At 38.7% G+C, this 18,060-nt stretch overlaps 2 protein-coding genes and 1 non-coding gene across 3 annotated transcripts; 2 read left to right on the top strand and 1 right to left on the bottom strand.

Moving 5' to 3' along the window:
* Positions 1-31: 31 nt before the first annotated feature.
* Positions 32-102, top strand: TRNAG-CCC (transfer RNA glycine (anticodon CCC)). Its single transcript has one exon. It is a non-coding gene; the product is annotated as a tRNA-Gly (tRNA).
* A 326-nt stretch (positions 103-428) lies between these two features.
* Positions 429-2,037, top strand: LOC149935298 (WD repeat domain 54-like). The gene is made up of 8 exons (XM_090154787.1): positions 429-754; positions 819-881; positions 947-1,019; positions 1,146-1,196; positions 1,262-1,469; positions 1,537-1,699; positions 1,768-1,833; positions 1,903-2,037. Exons 1-8 carry the CDS (start codon positions 539-541, stop codon positions 2,035-2,037), a joined length of 975 nt encoding a protein of 324 aa, XP_090010913.1. The 5' UTR covers positions 429-538.
* Positions 2,038-2,171: 134 nt separating this feature from the next.
* Sil1 (Sil1 nucleotide exchange factor) lies at positions 2,172-3,918 on the bottom strand. Its single transcript, XM_090154783.1, has 6 exons — positions 3,684-3,918; positions 3,439-3,623; positions 3,201-3,368; positions 3,020-3,141; positions 2,608-2,952; positions 2,172-2,543 (listed from the first exon to the last, which is right to left on the bottom strand). Exons 1-6 carry the CDS (start codon positions 3,877-3,879, stop codon positions 2,255-2,257), a joined length of 1,305 nt encoding a protein of 434 aa, XP_090010909.1. The 5' UTR covers positions 3,880-3,918; the 3' UTR covers positions 2,172-2,254.
* Between the last annotated feature and the right edge of the window lie 14,142 nt (positions 3,919-18,060).

The raw sequence follows: 18,060 nt of genomic DNA, 5'->3' as shown, positions 1-18,060 counted from the left end.
CAAGTAAATACTTTTCCATAGTAATCTTATTGCGCCGCTGGTGTAGTGGTAACATACAAGATTCCCATTCTTGCGACCCGGGTTCGATTCCCGGGCGGCGCACTTCTTTTTTCACGAAAAATTAAACATTGTCAAATTCTAACTACTTAATAAACTCCACGGTTATTACGAAAAATATCTTGCGGAATAAATCAATCGATAAATTGACACAAGTTTATACAGAGGGTTTTCCTAAAGAAAAAATCAATATATTGCGCGTGTATGTTTCGGTAGACCTATAAAACCTTAATAGCGACAATCAATGAGCTGTTACGTCAAAAACCAGAATTCCGTGTAAGTTACCGAGACGTGAAATTTTGATCAATACAATTTACGTTTAAAATAAGCCCGCATTCCCCCACGATTCGATCTATTTTGATCCGGGAGAGAGGGAGTAGAGGATGGTTCCCATAGCAACTAAGGCTTGGAGTGAGAGCGGGAGAGAAAATGGAAAGCTAAAATGAGAGGACGCCTACAGTTTCACGCCGAATAAAAAATCATGTTCACAAGAGAGAAAACGATTTCTTTGCCTTTATCCACATCATTTTTACCAAATAATTTGTCAGTATTCGTTGAAAGCGAAAATCGAATACATTACGCGATAACGCATTTAAATTCAGTGATACTTAGTTCTGTAGAAAATCAAATTATTCACCACAAAGAACTGCCTTGCCAGATATCAGGCACTGCCAACGTGTGCAACTTTATTCTACAAGTAAAATTAAAAATTTTGTTTTAAAATTATTAGTCCAATATTTAAGAATATTTTCATATATTAGGCGAAATGGGTTACTGTTGGAAAACGGACTATACTCGTAGTTTGTTCACAAAGGGGTATACAGGTGTGATTGATTGTATATACAACGCCACTTAGAGTTAAGTTAAGTAATTATATTTTATTTTGAAGATTTACGAATGGGATGGATCACTTTTCTTACACTGGCACGCGTTTAAAAATCAAGAAAACGACGATCTAGAAGGTATAAGAGACATAACCTACCCTAAATGCTAACTTCTCTGCTAAACGTATTGATGGAGAATAAGTTAGCAGGGGAAGCCAACTACAACCGTACAAAAAATATTTAATTCTTTATTTTTCGTACCAGAAACGTATGCCTTAGGTGTGGGAGCATTAGGAAACGAATTGCTTTGCATTGGTATATATTTTAAATAAATTACACAATAAAATTGTAAAATTGATTAATTTATGTCAAATTTAAAGGAACATATAGTGGGAGTATTTTAGTGTTTTCCATGCCTCAAGAAGGGGAAATAACATTTTCAGAAAAGGTCACCGGAACCCATTCAGTGCCCATCACTGACATTTGTAATGATAAAAATATTTTGGCCTCCTCCGATTCTTCAGGAATGATTTGCTTATGGGCCAACAACGGATTTCTTGAAAAGAAAACTACCATTTCAAGCTACGAGTTAGTAATAAAATTCTAGCGGTTTTACGGATAAATAAAAATTTAAAACATCTCTGTAAAATTACAGTTCTCCATGTACAAGCTTAGCCATATTTCAAGGTTCTCTAATAGCAGCGTACGGTTCGGGGCATTTAAGAATTTTCGACATTGACACTGGTACAATAAAAGCCGAAGTAACTGCCCATGCTAAATGGATCACAGCCATAGATGTAGCACCCAAATCTGGAATGGTATACTTTACAAATATTTTATTTTACATAAATCAAATTTTTTTTTTACAAAGTATGTACAATTTTAGTTACTTTCTGTATCTGAAGATACATTTCTAAGAATATGGCAGTTGGGCCAAAATGAAGAACCAGTGGTAAACACAATATCTTTAAAATTTTACACATTTAAATAAAAATTTTATTTTTTGGAATATATTTTCTAGATATCACATAAATTCAGCGAATGCGTAACAGATAGCCTTCTATGTGGTGGTAAATTTGAAAATGAAAATGGGGATCATCTTTGCCTTTCAAGTTATGACAGCCCAGATCTCATACGATATCACTTACTGAGTTAGATTGAAAAAATAATAGGAAATTTGCCTTCTATATACACATTAAAGCGGTTACTTCTTGCTCTAGTTTTTGATGTTATTTTTTAATTATAAAGAAAAAATATCTGTGCAAATGGCCTTATAAAATTTAATTATAAAACCAAAGTCTCAATAAAATACTACGCAATGTTTTAAACTAAGGAACTTTAAATATGGTTTAATGTAATAAAATATTGATTAGCTATAACTCTCCTTTAGAACTCAATTTGACTCTTTGAATGAGGGCTTGAACATTCCGCAAGAGTTGGGAAAAATAATCATCATCTTCATCAGATTGGAGTTTCCGCGTAACCATTTGGTTTAACTTCTTCAAATCATCCAAATTGTTTTTAAAATCCTCTAGGCAAAAATTAACCAGTGCTAACATCGCGGAAACGACTTTTTCTTGAGCATCCACATCAGAGGATGATAAAAATTTAGGAACAATTTTGCAAAACCCATTTTGAACCAGAACAGCTTCCAAATTTAATCTATGAAAGATTTTAAACGTTATTTGACACATATAGCCCTATTACGCATTTATTTCTTAAATACCTTTCGTACTGTTTAACTCTTTCTTTTTGAATTTCCTCACTTTCTTCACTAGAATATTTGGAGGCAGTTTGCTGTTCGGTTATTAAATCTTGAATCAGATTAACAATTTTCATTTGCAATTTTTGGTTTTCTAGGTCCCATTTGTGACTGCGAAATATGTCAGCAAATGCAGTGAAGCCCCCATTTTTCAGTAAATGTTGCTGAGCCAAAGGAAATTGCCTAACCAGGCATGAAATGGAAAACATGGCTTTATTCCTAACATTGGAATCCAGATCATAAGAAAGCATCCTCAAAAACTGACTCATCACATTTTTCTCCAAGCAAGCAATTTGTACTTTTGGATTACTAAAATTAAGCAGAAAAAAAAATTGCACGAAGAAATCTAATGAAAAACTCAGTGCAATCAACAAACCCTTGCATTGCTGATCCTAGAGTATAAGCTACTAAAGCACGAATATTTGAATTTGTGGAATTTAAATCGGGAATTAGCAGATTTAAACCATCCATTTTTACAAAATCTTGAGCAGCATCATACTAGTGGATAATGATTTCTGAGATATAATTATACGCTACTAAGATAAATTGAATTGTACCTGATGAACAACATATTCAATATTCTGGAGAATATCTATTTTTTCAGACTCTTTAGCACTGATATAATTTTTAAGCAGATCTTTGAGAACTTCAGATTCGGTTTTTACATTCACCATAATATCTTCAAAGTCTTTTTTTATATCATCAATATGTCGAAATTTCTCTTTCTGAAATTAAAAAAAATTTGAACAACTCATAGAATCATATTTGGTAACACCATGCATATTGATTAATCACCTCATCTTTAACAACTTGTTTTATGTCTTCAGGTTTGATTCCTTTCAAAGCTTCACGAATGCTATCGTGGGAATGGTATTTGGATTCCTCATTTTTGTTATTATCACTATTATCCAGGAATTTGGCTTCTTTTACCCCAGTTTGTAAATTAATTCTGACATGAAGACCAGCTGGTATACTCTGACCTAACAGTATTTCAAATTAACATGTTTAACGAAACCAGACTAATTTTATATTATAAATACCTGGTTTAATAGTTTGCCAATCTTTGCTGGGAATAAATTCTTCCGCGATTTTCTCGTTACTATCATCATCAACTTCAACATTTTCGTCACTTTTGTAATCAGAGACTGTTAAAGCAGTTTCTTTTTTATTTGAAACCCCACCGCGAATGAAAACTAACACGAATAAAACGTTAAATAAAAGTCTTGTCGCTTTCATTTTAAACAATTGATTTGAATGAATTATAACCTTAACAAACTATCATCGAAACAATGATAAAACTGGAATGGCTCATTCCGAACAATCTGAAAACTACACGTGTATTACACGTGAATCATTTTCTATCTCTATGCGTGTAATATGTCAAATTTAACACGAAATAGAAACAGACGACGCTTACTAAAGTGACTCTAATCACGGGTTGGTTGAAATATAGCCAATAGAAAGGCAAAGATTTTATACGCGCGAAATTCAAAATGGAAAACTTGAGGACTAATGTTTTCGGAATGAAAACGAATTCTTCGTACATAAAGATACGTTTAAATTATGAGACATAATTTTTAACATATTTGAAACTTTTGACAAAATTATATTCGGCAAACAATTAAGCAATGAATCATTAGTATAGGAACTGAAGAGCCCTTTCTAATGACGAGACGCTAAAGAGGGCTTTGATTTATAACAGGGAGTAGAATACTTAAATTAAAAAGGCATCCCGACAAACATTAACCGGAACAAAAAGCCCGAAGGGATAATATAAAACTATTCCCATTTCCGAGCAAACAAAAAATAAGAGATAACCACGTACACTCAGTCTTTCGTGAGAAAAAAATGCCATTCGCGAGAAAAGAAAAGGCATCCGTTGTATTCCCGGTCCTAAAAATGCACCCAACTATTTAGCGGTCTCGCAAAAATCGCCGCTTCTTTTTAAGCGGGGTAGAGAAGACGCTGCGAGTCTCGCGTTTAATGAGATGTCATAAACGTTCCGAAAGAAAAAGAGCGACGTTATTTGACAAAGGCCTAGCGTAGTTTCGGAAACGGCCAAAAGTAGACGAAATCGCGCGAGAAAAAAGTTTATCTTCAGGCATAAAAGGGGGCGCTGCGATGCTGGGATAAAGAGCGGAGAGAAGCGAAGAGGGAAGCAGCGTGGTCTAAAAAGAAGCGTTTAAGGCTCCCCCCTTTTCGCCCATCTTTAATACCTTTGAAAAGGCGTTCGGGGTCGTAAACGAATTAAGCGAAGAGAGGGTCGGGGGGGGGGGGGAGACGCGAAAATGTTTTTACTTTCTCCGGCTTTCCTCGAACAGAGTGGCCTTTCTTCTTCTTCGGGGGCATTATAAAACATCTCATTACGGGCTTAAAAGTTTTCGGGAGCGCGAGGGGAGTCCGTTAGGATGTCTCTTTTTGCCTCCCGCTTGCCTTGGCGGACCATTCTACGGAAAATAGCGACGAACAATAACAACAGGCGCTCTGTTGGGGATGCGCGGAGTGATGATGCCCCCGAGCCCAGAAACAAGGGAAGCGCAGTTGCACTAAGGGGGGGGGGGGATGCTACCGTTTCGCGGAGATTTTAGTTCGGGCACAGTGGGAATTTTGGGGAAAAAAGATGATATTTTCTTATTATTACGAGGTGGCGCGACCTTCTTTTCTTTACGCCGTGTTTAAGCATGATTACTATCTATCAATCGTAAAGAGACAAAAAAAGCACAAAGGCTAGCCGACAAGGGACGAGCGTCGGGAAAAACACTTAATGCGAACGAGAACGTAATAGTAGTTTTGTAGAGCGTGTTGTCAATGTTAAATTATACGAAATCAGTTTTTATTGACGTTCAAAATTTGATAAAATATTTTCCCTGGTATAATATCATGTAATGTAATATAATATAATATATAATATAATATAAAAAATAAATAATATTATACCTGATTGTATTTATTTTTACTTGTCTTTTTTTTATAGGGGACAGGCCCGTACCCAGCCGCCAAAACTCGGGGGCACTCAAATTATTTTTGGGGGCGCCAATGCCTTGATAATAAAAATCATCACTTTTTAACTCCCACTCATGAAATTAGTAAATATACCGAAATTTGTTTTATTTTGTTATTTTTTTTAAATTATGGATTTCGTTTTCGTTGAAAACAGAATATTTTTTAAAAATATTTAAATTTATGTTAAATAGAAAAATACAGGTAACCGATGTTCAGTTGTTATTACTTTTTACTATAATTTAAGAGAGTTTGGCGATTATACAAGATCACAAAGCACTAAAGTTTATAGCCACGGTCACACGACCTACGAAATTGGTTCATTACAGCGTTTAAAACTAGCTAGTGAAAACGGTTGCGATACTAGTTTATTTAAAATAGATCACACTAGCCTTTAAAACAAACTTGAAACAACTAATAATCTTGAAGACGAGCTCCTAATAGTTTTTAATATAGCAGTATACACGAGCTTGGAAGAAACGTTTTTCTTTTCCCATTAATTTAGATAGTTAAAATATTATAAATTAATGTTATGACCTATTTCATTTTATTTTAATTAAATATTGTTATATAAAGCATTTTCGGAAATTTAATGTGAAATGTTACGAAACAACAACAATAAACACTTATTGTTGTTGTTTCGTAACATTTCGCATTAAATTGCCGAAAATGTTTTAGTTTTGTTTTCAATATTTGAACTTTTGGTTCAGTGAAACGCGCGAAAACATTTTTTCAAAACTATAGTAAAAGTATTTTAAATATTTACTGAAATTAAATTGTGATGTATTCTGAATAATTTAAATATACGGGTTAAGTCACCCTTCGAAAACGTGTAGGGAAAACTTGTAGCTGAGTGGAAACGTAGCTTTGCCGTGTACAATCTACACTCAGCTACAAGTTTCCCCGTTCACGTTTACGTGGGGTAGCTTAACCTGTCTATTTTTTGGAGTTATCATAACAAAAAGTATGAAGCTTGGGAAATTTGTATTACATCCTATCTTGATTATAGCGGCTACACCACTGCCAACCTCTAACAAACCACTATTCAGTGCCAAAAGGCGAAAGCGTTCAATATGGGAACCCGAAATACGAGAGGTTACATTCCATTTTAAAACAGTCGTCTCTTATTTAATATTTAAAAAAAATTATCTAAAAATTTCTGTCGAATTGATCGACAAAAATCAACATATTTTGATTATTATAGGATTGTCTTAATCTAAATTTTTCTGACAAGTAGAGAAAGTCGCAAAGACTACAGAATTGACTAATCCTTCTACTAATTAGATTAATAAAGAAATGCTTGGATAAATCTTCTAGTGTCACACTTATGACTGTATGTTACTTACGCTTGTGGAAGTACGATAAAATTATAGGCTCACACACGAGTACAAAAAAAAGATAATGAAGGCTAGATTCTTACAGATATTTTGCTAAAATTGGAAAGCTTTTAGTGCACAAAAAAACTACTACCACTCCCAAGTAATATTTTACCCGTTTTATTACCCCCTTTTAAACTCTTTTCCACCGAAAACTACGAGGGTAAAGATATTTTTTAACCATTAAAATGACTTTCTTTTTTAACACTTTACTACCTAAAGTGCCTCCAACATTTTCTTTACAATGGACAAAAGATTATCCTAAACAATAGGATGAACCGCAGCAATAAAAAAAAGCCACGGTAAATTGGTGGCAGCTTTTTGCACCGTTCGTGGAAGCCCACCATGCCCATTCGCCATTTTCGTGGAATTCTGACCTAGTTTTCGACCGAAATCGCAGGAAGGGGCAACAGAGTTTTACTCGGGGTAAAAAAAAGAATTCCCGAAAGATGGAGCCACTTCCTCGGGCGAAACGCGAAAGAGAGAGAGAAAGTTATCAACACCCGAGCAATAAACGTTTATTGGCAATACATCACCCGCGGATTCTAACAGAGATTTCTTCTCCGCCCTCTTTTTATGCTTACCCAATTGGATACGGAATCAATGTATAATTAGGATGATAGAAATAAGACTTTATACGACTGTATCTACGAGAAGCACCCCCCACCGCTGATAATATAATACCTCAAAATGATAGGACGCGCCGGTAAAGGTCCATTGTTAGTTTTTGCTCGCTTGAATGAGACAGATAATCCTCCGGGCGTATCTTATTTCGACGTAAACGAAAATCACTATCGAATACATTTTCTATCCTACAAAAACTAAGTTAATCCGGATGTAGAAACCTAACGCGTTCTTAAATTATGATCGATTCGCAATTTTCATCCATTTTCGCCACAAAAAGCGCTTGCAAAAACGTTACTCACCAAGCCAATTATATAGTTCATTTGGAAAGTAACTTTATTTAATTTCCCGTCTGTCAATATGACGCGTTTGCGGAATGATGAAGATTTATACTCCGACTATTCAAAAGAACGGGGGGGGGGGGGGGTCGCACTTATATTTAATAATTTTAATGACAACGCGATGAGGAATATTTACTTGAAATATGTTAGTTGCTAGCGAGGTTTTTAAAAATCGTGCACACACTACTGAGTTAGAACCCTTATAGAAATTGTCCCATCTAGGAGCAACAAACACAGCACCCCACACAAGGAAAACGCAACCCGTCAAAAGTAGTCTATTTCTTGAGTACATTTTTCATTGGTTATACGCTTTAGCGCCTGCTGCCGTCGGAAGGGGAAAATTCGGAAATTGTCTTCTCCCCACCCGTTACTTTCTAGTTGTAGAAAGTACTTCGTTTAAGCAAACGAAAATGAGAGCTCCACGTTAAATTTTCACTCTCCATCTACTTTAATACCTGCCAACTAAATTTGTGAAGAAATAGCAGACGACTTTTGAATGCCCATGATCGCCCCTCCTTACTTGATGGCCTGGATCCGCTCCTGGCAACACTGCCTTAGCGTGTTTAAAGGCTAGCTGCGTTCTCCTTGTGTTAGTTGCTCCTAGCACGGTCAACTTTGATCTCTCGCGCTACAGCGGCCATCTCATTCGTTGAGGTTTCTGTGTTAACATATGAGCAAAAGATGTGTATGACGTGAGCGCCCCTAGAGGATTATTATTTGTAGAATAGTTTTTACATTGAAGTCAATATAACAACCGAGCGTGGCGCTGAACTCCTACACGTTATAGTACAGTTTAAAGGGGGAAAATCCTTGCTCGCGGAATTTCGACGAATGTGTTGGCTGCTGTAGCGCGAACAGCGCGTGATCAAAGTTGGCCGTGCTCCTAACTCCTAGGTGCCATGGTGGACCGAAACGAAAGTTATTTCTATTTCCTCCAAGCGGCGGATTTTTTTCAGTGAAAGACAGAGTAAACCGAAGATTTATGTAGTCGGCCTTTAATTTAAATTAAACTGCTAAAATTATTTTTCTATAAAAATATTTAATTAGAGTACAAAATCCAAGCATTGTCACCCATTTTTAAAAAATCCACGGCGGCGTTGATTTTTTTCGGCGGCGGAGTGAAGGGGAAAAAATTATCTCCCCCTTACATTTGGAATTGTTTTTGAAAGAAAAAAAATAAAGTTACGTAGGAAAACTCCAAAAATTACGGCGGCGGTAACCATATTTAACGGCGGCGGCGGCGGTTCGGTGCCAGAGAAAAAATCGGCGACGGCGGCGTTGGATCGGCGGCGCTAGGCTCTATGGCTGACGTTCTCCGTCAACATCCAAAAACGTTCGTTTCGATCGTCGCTACTCATTACGGCTCGTAAAAACTCTTCCCAGAGATTTTCTCTTTTCTGGGATTGTCGGCGAGCGTCTTTGTAGCCGTGCCCCCGCGGGCGACAAGAAGATGCCCGCCTAATAAAGAAGATGGGACAAAAAGATCAGCGCGTACTGAGAAATGGACTCGGGCGGGCCGAGATCGGGCCCATTTTCGCGGGCTCCACAGTTTCCGAGCAGCAAGAACAAGAGGGTCCTTTGACGAAAAGGTAGCAGCGGGTGGTCATTCCGGTTCGACCTTGAGAACCCCTCCCAGCGCAAACCCCCGTCATCTTGTCGAGAAAAATGAGCCGTGGCAGCTCATCGACGTATTCCTTTTTGGGCAAAAGTGAAAGGACCTGTTGCAAAGGGTTATCCTCATTAAAAGCTTAAAATCAGAGCCCGTTATCTCTACGGACCAGCGGGCGTCGCTAGGAGAAAATCTCGATCTTCGTAGCGGACCATTCCGTGACGGGATTACCCCGAAGACTTTACCGTTTCCCCCCTTTCTTTCCAGCGCCGAGTGACCGCGTAGTCGTAAAAGCTGATGAAGAAAGCGACGAGAGTGTATGGGAAAAAAAGTGGGTCATTTTAGTGGATGCTCGCGAATCAAAGAAAGTCGCCGAAAATGACAGAAATAGAAATCGTCATTACGAAGGCGCGGGCCTTGATTTACCCTTTCGATTTTCGTGACCTTCACATTTACGCTAAAAGGGTGTCGGCTTCCCGTTTTATGTTTTTGTCCGTTCGCGAGATGCCCAACCCTTTCTTAAATATTAACGAGCTCTTCTCTATACGGTTCTCATTGTGGGATTATTTATGGCAACAGGTACGTTCGTAAAATATTTGACCTTTTTTGTCGATAACAACTCTTTGAGAAACGTGACCAAAAGGTCACGAGTTTGGTCGACGAAACGCGAGCGTAGAGCCCTTTCTTTGAGACAAAATAATTGCTTTCGCGGATAATGTTCCGGAAATTGATGGGGAAATGTAACCAAATACGCGCCTTGTTCGGCAGATTCTGTATCATCTCGCGTACGCGAATTTTAAATATATAAAATATTACCGAAGCCACGTCGCGTGTTTTATCGCGTCGATGGACGTCGGGTAATTGGAAAATGTAATGAAGCTAAATAAAATAGCGATGATTATCTCGGATATAGGATATAAATACTTTCGCTTTCGGCACGTCCATGGCAGGCTGCGAAGGCTGAAAAGGGGCTGTTCACAAATTACGTAACGTGGTACGGGGGGAGGGGGGTTTTGGCAAGCGTTACGAATTGTTACGTGGGGGGGGGGGGGGGTTCACTAAAATGTTACGTAACACATCTTATTTTTAATATCGTAGAATAAAATTTTCATCACTTTCAGAAACAGTCGCAATTATTAAAAACATAAGCATTTTCATTGGTTTACATAAAAATACAGTTGTAATTTCAAATGTAAATTACAAACAACAAAATTTAGTACCTGATCTTATAGTACTTTATTACCAGCATATTAGTTGTTACGTACTATAATAATTTAAGGGGGGGGGGTTCGATATTTGTTACGTAATTTAAGAAGAGGGGTCTTTCCATTTGTTACTCTTTGTTACGAGGGGAGGGGGAGTCCAAAAAGTGGTTTTTCCGCGTTGCGTAATTTGTGAACAGCCCCAAAGCTTGGGCTGAAAGAGGGGATGCAACACGAAGGATCATTAGCACGGCGAGGTCCTCCTCGCAAATTCGAGGTTTCGGAAATGTATCCAAAGTCTACCGCGCCTTCGTATAATTAAATCGGGAGGCTGTCGTCAAACATCATTAGAGTGTAAGCGCTCCCCAATATAGCTCATTACGGTTAAGTGGGAATCTGCCCAACGCTGGAACCCCCTCTGGCTTCTTCGCCCGGTACGAGTCGATAAAATTAAGTCTAGCGACTCCCTATTTCGGTGCTTTAATTACGAGGGCTAATTCCTTCGTCGCCAACGCCCTCTGGCGAGCGTATCCCCGTCTTCACCCTTCCGTTCAATCTAAATCGCCGTTCGCCGTACAAACCGTACCCCCCGATCCGGCCCGGAGAGGGCAGTCAAGCGAGGCGCGCCGCGAATGGCCGGCTTATTGGAATTCTAGCATACCCGCGCCCCTAATAATCCCTTTAGTACTCGCTAGAGCGAGGCGGGCTTTCCGGCCCAACATTTGCCGAAAATGGCAGCCTATTCCGAGGATACTCCATTATACGGCCCGCCCCGCTGACTAGCTTCTTCTGGTTCTCCCCGAGCCGAGGGGGATATGCCAACTAATTCAGTCATCACTATGGTAACCATTTCTACGGATTCCCTGAGATAAGCGACTCTTTTATTATCGTAGCCAGTGTAAATTTTCCTGCCGCGGGACCCGGATTAAAACTAATACGAGTTGATTACGCACCCACCACGCGACGCGATACGCGAAAACTATCGCGATTTTATAATATCGTACTTTATCCGAAATATATAATTGGATCAACTCGATGATATCGCCATAGATATTAAATTTGAATTAAATTAGCCGTATATTATCCGCGTACGCTTTTGTAGAAAAAGGTTTTCGGACGGAACCAACGGCATTATTTCAAGGCATTATAAGTCGCTAGATGACTTGGGCCTATGGTGGTGCCTTGGGTATTAGCCTCGCTGATTATTGTTATTATTATTAAGTATGCCTGTTTTTCCCCCATTTTCCTACGATGAGTTAAAAGAGCGCCAGAGAACTTCAAAGTGGGGCCTATTAGCCCCTGGAAGTAGGCCGCAATAAGCGCAAAACCAAGCAGCAGGGACTTTAAATACTGTTTAAGTTACCTTTTTACGCTGGTTACCTCGATTTGTTTACAAAGTCCTTTTTTATTTATCGCACGAACCCAAACCTTAATGTTCGCATTTCCCTGCAGTGGCGTAGCTGAGAACTCAGAGCCCCCCCCCCCCTCGCAAAAATCTCTATGAGGCCCCCCTTTTTAATTTTTTTTTATGGTTAGCGAGCCCCCCCCCCCGCACCGCGGGCCCTGCGGACTATCAGCTACGCCACTGTTTCCCTGCTGCTTGGGTTTGCGCTTGTTGCGGCCTCCTTCCAGGGGCTAGTAGGCCACACTTTCAATCTCTCTGGGGAAAAACAGGTATACTTCTCAAATCACCCCCTACAACTCCTTAAAAATTTTGCATAACCTTTTGAAACACCCTGTATATTGCAGAATAATCATTATGAAACATTTTTAATTTATATTGTCTTATGTATTGCGAGGGGCTAATCACTTCCCGTAATCGGTGTACACCCTAACTGTAACAGGGGCGTAGGAACCAGGGGGGGAAGGGGGGCAATGCCCCTCCCTAGAATTTTGCTGGGAGGGGCAACTAATGTTATTGCCCCCTCCAACTTTTTGGTCAGTTGAAATCTTCAAAAGGCTCAAATTATCATTTTAAAAGCATAGAACCTCAACTGTGTTTAAATTTCAGTCTTTTCCCGCCAATTTACATAGTAGTAAAATGTACACGTGCATTCGGAGAAGCTACACTCCATTGAAAATTCAAAACCATTCTCCAGACCCAGTGTTCTGCGGCGGTAAATGTCAGGTGTCAAATAATATGGCAAAAAGTGGTAAATACCGACATGGCGAATAATACTTTTACTGGCTAAAATATTCCAATTAGTGGCAAATAATAAATTTTAATAAAAATAAAAACATACCAAAGAAAAAACATATTTGTGCTATTTTAGACAAATATACTGGATTAGTTGCCAGGTTTTGGGCTAGAAACTCAATTATAGACCAATCTAGTTATTTCTTTTGGCTTTTTTTCAACGATTTTCCGGAGTTGGAATTCGTCTGCTATATATCTTTAAGGTGTTTTTAATGGTTCTTTTGTGAAAAACTGAAACATTATCTCACATGTAAGTAATGCTGCATATCTGAAAGATATTATTTACATCATTTAAATGCATTTACTGATTATTAGTCACTGTTTGCCACTTTTTGCCACTGACATGGACTTTATTCTAAAAAAGTGACATTAGGTAACACTTTCCAGACCCCTTTTAGTTTCTCTTTGCCTCCGCCAACTTCCAGAACGTTCCTACGCCCCTAAACTGTAATGATTACGTAATCTTTTGTACTCATTCGTAATCCCGTAATTATTTGTAATCTTTGTACTCATCTGTAATCACCCGTAATCATTATGAAATAACGCGTACTCATCTGTAATAACGTGTGATCATTTGTAACAGCGCGTAATCATCTGTAATCACGCGTATTCATTGGAATTCTCCCGTACTCAATTACTCATCTGTAACAATTTTAAAGTTTTGGGTACTCATCGTAATCATTCTGTACTCATCGTAATCATTCTGTACTCATCGTAATCATTCTGTACTCATCGTAATCATTCTGTACTCATCGCAATAATTATGTACTCATCGTAATCATTCTATACTCATCGTAATTATTCTGTACTCATTGCGTAATCATCTGTACTCATTGCGTAATCATGTGTACTCATTAATGATTACGTAATCGGTGTCCAGGCAAATTCTTACTGATTAGCCTCTCGATGTATTGCAGAAAAATCATTATGAAACATTTTTAATTCAAATTGTCTTATGTATTGCAGAATAATCATTATGAAACATTTTTAATTCAAATTGTCTTATGTATTGCAGAATAATCATTATGAAACATTTTTAATTCAAATTGTCTTATGTATTGCAGAATAATCATTATGAAACATTTTTAATTTAAATAAATTGCAGTTAAAGGTGAGATATTAAAGATCTTCGCTTTGGCTTTTAACTTCGTCTGATCATCAAAGGTAGGTTTTCACTTACCTGGAATTACAAAAGTGGACCCAGATTTGATGAAATTAGGTGACATTTTCTTAAAATATACACATTTACACCGAAAAAAATTAAAAAAATTAATGAAAGTACCATAATAAAATCATCATATTTGCATATCATTAAGTCCAAATTTAGTGTGAATATGGAAAAATTATAACACGCTTGTCTCTAGTGAAATGCTCCTGTTTGGAATAAATTAGTTCAAAGCAATTAAACAGGTAATTTTTATAAAGGTATAACGTAAAAACATCCATAATTAAATTAACAAGTTTTAGGTTTTTATAAAGTCATTGATTTAATTTGATTGAGAACACTATGAACTGCCTCGCGAGTGATTTAGGAGAACTCAAAGTGAAGCGATCGAAAGCTAAATTGAGCGTTTTAAGTCGTCAATGACATAATGATGATGGGCTCCTTAACAATCGTGGTACAGTCCCTTCTTAAAAAGGTCTACAACCGGTAAGAGTTCCCTGAACCCGCAGTTTTATAGAAGGTGGTCAAACCACTATAAATGGGCTTCTAGCGAGAAGAAACTTGGCTTAATACTTAAGAGGCAAATCGCCACCATAATTCACAGTTCGCCCGTGGTCACGCTGCTCTTAAGTGCTGCGAAGAAATTTCGCTTTCGAAAGTTTCGAGTCCACTTTACGTTTTTCACTTTTATAGTTTCGTACGTAGCATACCGGTATCCCAAAAACAACCGTTTTATGACTTTAATTTTTTACCTTTAAGGCTATTTCGATCAACTGATTTTACCACTTAAAGTAAGGAGGGTAAAGTACGCAAACTTTACCCCGTATAGTTACGTATGACTTAACTGTCATCTTAATCTCTACGCGGTGATACTTCGGGTAAGAATACCCGAGTGTCACTGAACTCGTGGTCCAACGAAAAGGTTACCTTTGCTCGCGAAAATATAGGGACAATATGGCGATCCGAACTCCCGCGGACATTTTAGGACCGTTTTTAGTACCGTTAAAAAAATAATAAAAAAACCTTTGAGACCTTAACCAGCGTGGACCGTCCAAGCCTTTTATCTCCGAAGTTCAAAAACCTTTTGACTTGGAAAACATTGCGGTAACTTTCGCCGATTGCCATATAAACAGGGTAGGATTTAGAATATCGCTTCTAAAAATAGACTGCCTGAGAGGGACGTAACTTTCGTTTCTCGCCCTCTTAGCCTATAAACGACCATTTTCAGTTTCTCCGAAAGGTTATCGGGGTCTCCTCTTTTTACTTTCATTCAAAAGAAATCTTTCTCTAGAAAACGTCAAATAACTCTGTCAAAAACGTGGACAAAAAAAGGCTTTACAATTTCAGAAATCCTCAACTGAAGTTTTACGATTGCACTAAATTGTAGGTTAGTGCAAAGCAACAGCTTCTATAAATTATTCATAAATGTAATGTAAAATTCGTAAATAAAATAAAATATGTGAATAATTCTTGTTAGTTTTTCAAAAAGGGGCAGTTAACAGTCGGATTAGAAGTATCAAATATAAAAATTTCAATCTGGAAGTCATTTTGGGTAGTTGTTAAATTGGTTTTGACATCTAAATATTTGCAAAAGTGATATAATTACCAATCTTATCCTAATTTTGTTAATTGTGGTTATTTTTAAGTAGTTAAAAAATTATACTGGTCAATATTTGTAAATATTAACACACGCACGAACTTCGCCTTTAATAGTAAGCCAATAATTTCAAAATGGTTATTCACGAATAAAAAGTGAAATAACATTTAATGTAACGCATCGAGTGTAAATAGATTTTCAAAGATGCTGTAACGCCAACACAAAACACGATTCATATTTCAGATTACAATTCAGATAAACCAGATACCTTCTTTCGATCTGTAACTAAAAGGTTTTACACCAAAAACCCGCAACGCACTACATTCAAGAATATAGTTAAAACTATACTTTTTACCCCCGTATAGTAAGCGAATAATTTACACGTACAACCAAACCATAGTGAAGCTAATAAACTACTGAATATTCTTGGTGTTTTATAATAGCAAATAGACGAAAATCCAGCTATTTTTTAGGTGGTTTCTTTTCGAACTAAAAGTGTACCCTTTTTACTCCAAAATGTTTTATTCGCTTGTGGATGAGAATTACTCTTCACCGTGAACTATTAGCCTGCTCCAGAGCTATATTGCTCCTCTTACTTCTACACTTTCTCAAAAGGGGAGTAAAGCGAGTACACTGATCAAAACGTCCGCAGAATCGGAGTAAAATAACGTTCAAGGGGTACCCTTCTTACCCTACTCCGAAATCCCAGATCAGACAAAAATGAACTACAAATTAAATTATCTCTAAGGATAAACTGAAAAATCTTTTTATCAGTTGGGTTCTAAATAAATGCCAACCGTTTTTTTTTGGCTTGGTCTGTTATAAAAATATCGTCTACAGGTTTCAGAATGGCATGAAATGGAGACCCGTTTCTCCCCCGAATGATATTCGATACACGCGGAAGGTTATTTCCTGTTGGGCAATTTTCCATCAACGGGCAACAAAAAAACGGGCAGCTTGCAACTATATGGTTTCACGCAATCATCTTTGTCCCCTCCCGGTACCCCCTCCTACGGTAAAAAGGCGCGTTTTCGGATGAAGGTACGGGGGTCAGCGCCCTTCATCCCCCCATTCGCTGATAATTGAATTTCGAGAGACGCGGGGTCAAGTTGAACATTTAATACACCGCTTTATATAGCAGCGGCGTTAACGACCTAGCGCTAGACGCGAAGGTGGAGAAGCGGGTTTCAGTTTACGCCGCGACCAATGTACCAGGTACGGATTATTTTATATAGATAGCGTCCTGGCGTATTCAGTTTCCCATTATATTCCAAAATGTATAAAGATATCGCGTAGATTAAATAACAGGCTCTGGGCTCAAAGTAAACACGACGCCGGATTAGGATGATAATCAACGAAGACTCGAAGAGTAAAATATCAGCTCTTAATTCGTGTAATAAACGCCTAAAAGTTCATTAAAAGGTTAGGCATTTTTAGGGGCTTCTTGGCGAGGAGCAATTTTCATTAAGCCGGTCTTCTCCTTTACCCCCTCCGACGGCGTCCCTTCTTCCCTAATCAAACTCGTTTCACTCCGAAAGAGAGCTCTCTTTCCGCATCTCCTCTCGACCGCTGACGGATGGAGCAGCCAATGGCGGAGACGCTAACGCGCGGCCTGACTCCTCCTCCGGGCTTCTCCCGATCCCGGATCCCATTGGTCGCTCCCTTCCCAGTCTCCTCGTGAGAGATAGAGGGAAAGAGAAAACCGGCACGGATCGGAGATACACGTGTATTCGATGACCATTCTCCGACCGAAAAAGACCTACCTTTTTTAGCGCTTGACATTTATAGAGTTTTTATCCGAAACAAAAACGCGTCCTAATTCGAGCGAGGAGATTCCCGCGATCGTAGTACGCAATTCGAACGCTAAAGGAACGTTTGTGGAAATGCAAGCGACGATGTTATCGTTTCCCTATTGCGGTCAATTTAACAGCGGCGGGCGTTCGTCCTCGGTGACGGGATCGCCGGTCGGATCGCCGAGTCCTCCGCTCGCCATTCCGTCTTACGGACACTCTTACGTCGACGGCCGATACGGATCTCCCGAATCGCCGCCGCTCTCCAATTCCACGCTGCCCCTGTGCTTGAAAACGAACTATCAGAGCGCGCCTCACCACCATCACCACCATCAACAGCAACAGCGCCTGATGGGACGATCCTCCCCGAGCGGCGTCGCCGCGAATTACCGGAAGACGGCGTCCAAGTCTTCCTTCACGATCGAGGCCATCCTGGGCATTCGGAACGACGACGAAGAGCGAAACTCGAGGCGCCAAATCTCCGCGTCTTTGATTCCTTTCGCGGCGACGACATCC

This window comes from Leiobunum rupestre, chromosome 7, assembly GCF_980474605.1.
Source record: "Leiobunum rupestre chromosome 7, qqLeiRupe1.1.hap1, whole genome shotgun sequence".
NCBI classification, from domain to species: Eukaryota; Metazoa; Arthropoda; class Arachnida; order Opiliones; family Sclerosomatidae; genus Leiobunum; species Leiobunum rupestre.
The sequence above is the reverse complement of the archived record's forward strand: the minus strand, read 5'-3'. Positions and strand labels throughout refer to the sequence as shown.

Excerpts from the sequence above, each read along its gene's own strand:
- LOC149935298 (XM_090154787.1), top strand. The coding sequence starts at position 539 with ATGTTCACAAGAGAGAAAACGATTTCTTTGCCTTTATCCACATCATTT. Across the intron at positions 1,197-1,261 it reads AAACGAATTGCTTTGCATTG|GAACATATAGTGGGAGTATT; the intron begins GTATATATTTTA and ends TCAAATTTAAAG. Across the intron at positions 1,700-1,767 it reads TAGCACCCAAATCTGGAATG|TTACTTTCTGTATCTGAAGA; the intron begins GTATACTTTACA and ends GTACAATTTTAG.
- Sil1 (XM_090154783.1), bottom strand. The coding sequence starts at position 3,879 with ATGAAAGCGACAAGACTTTTATTTAACGTTTTATTCGTGTTAGTTTTC. Across the intron at positions 3,142-3,200 it reads TTGAATATGTTGTTCATCAG|TATGATGCTGCTCAAGATTT; the intron begins GTACAATTCAAT and ends ATTATCCACTAG. Across the intron at positions 2,953-3,019 it reads CTAGGATCAGCAATGCAAGG|TAATCCAAAAGTACAAATTG; the intron begins GTTTGTTGATTG and ends GCTTAATTTTAG.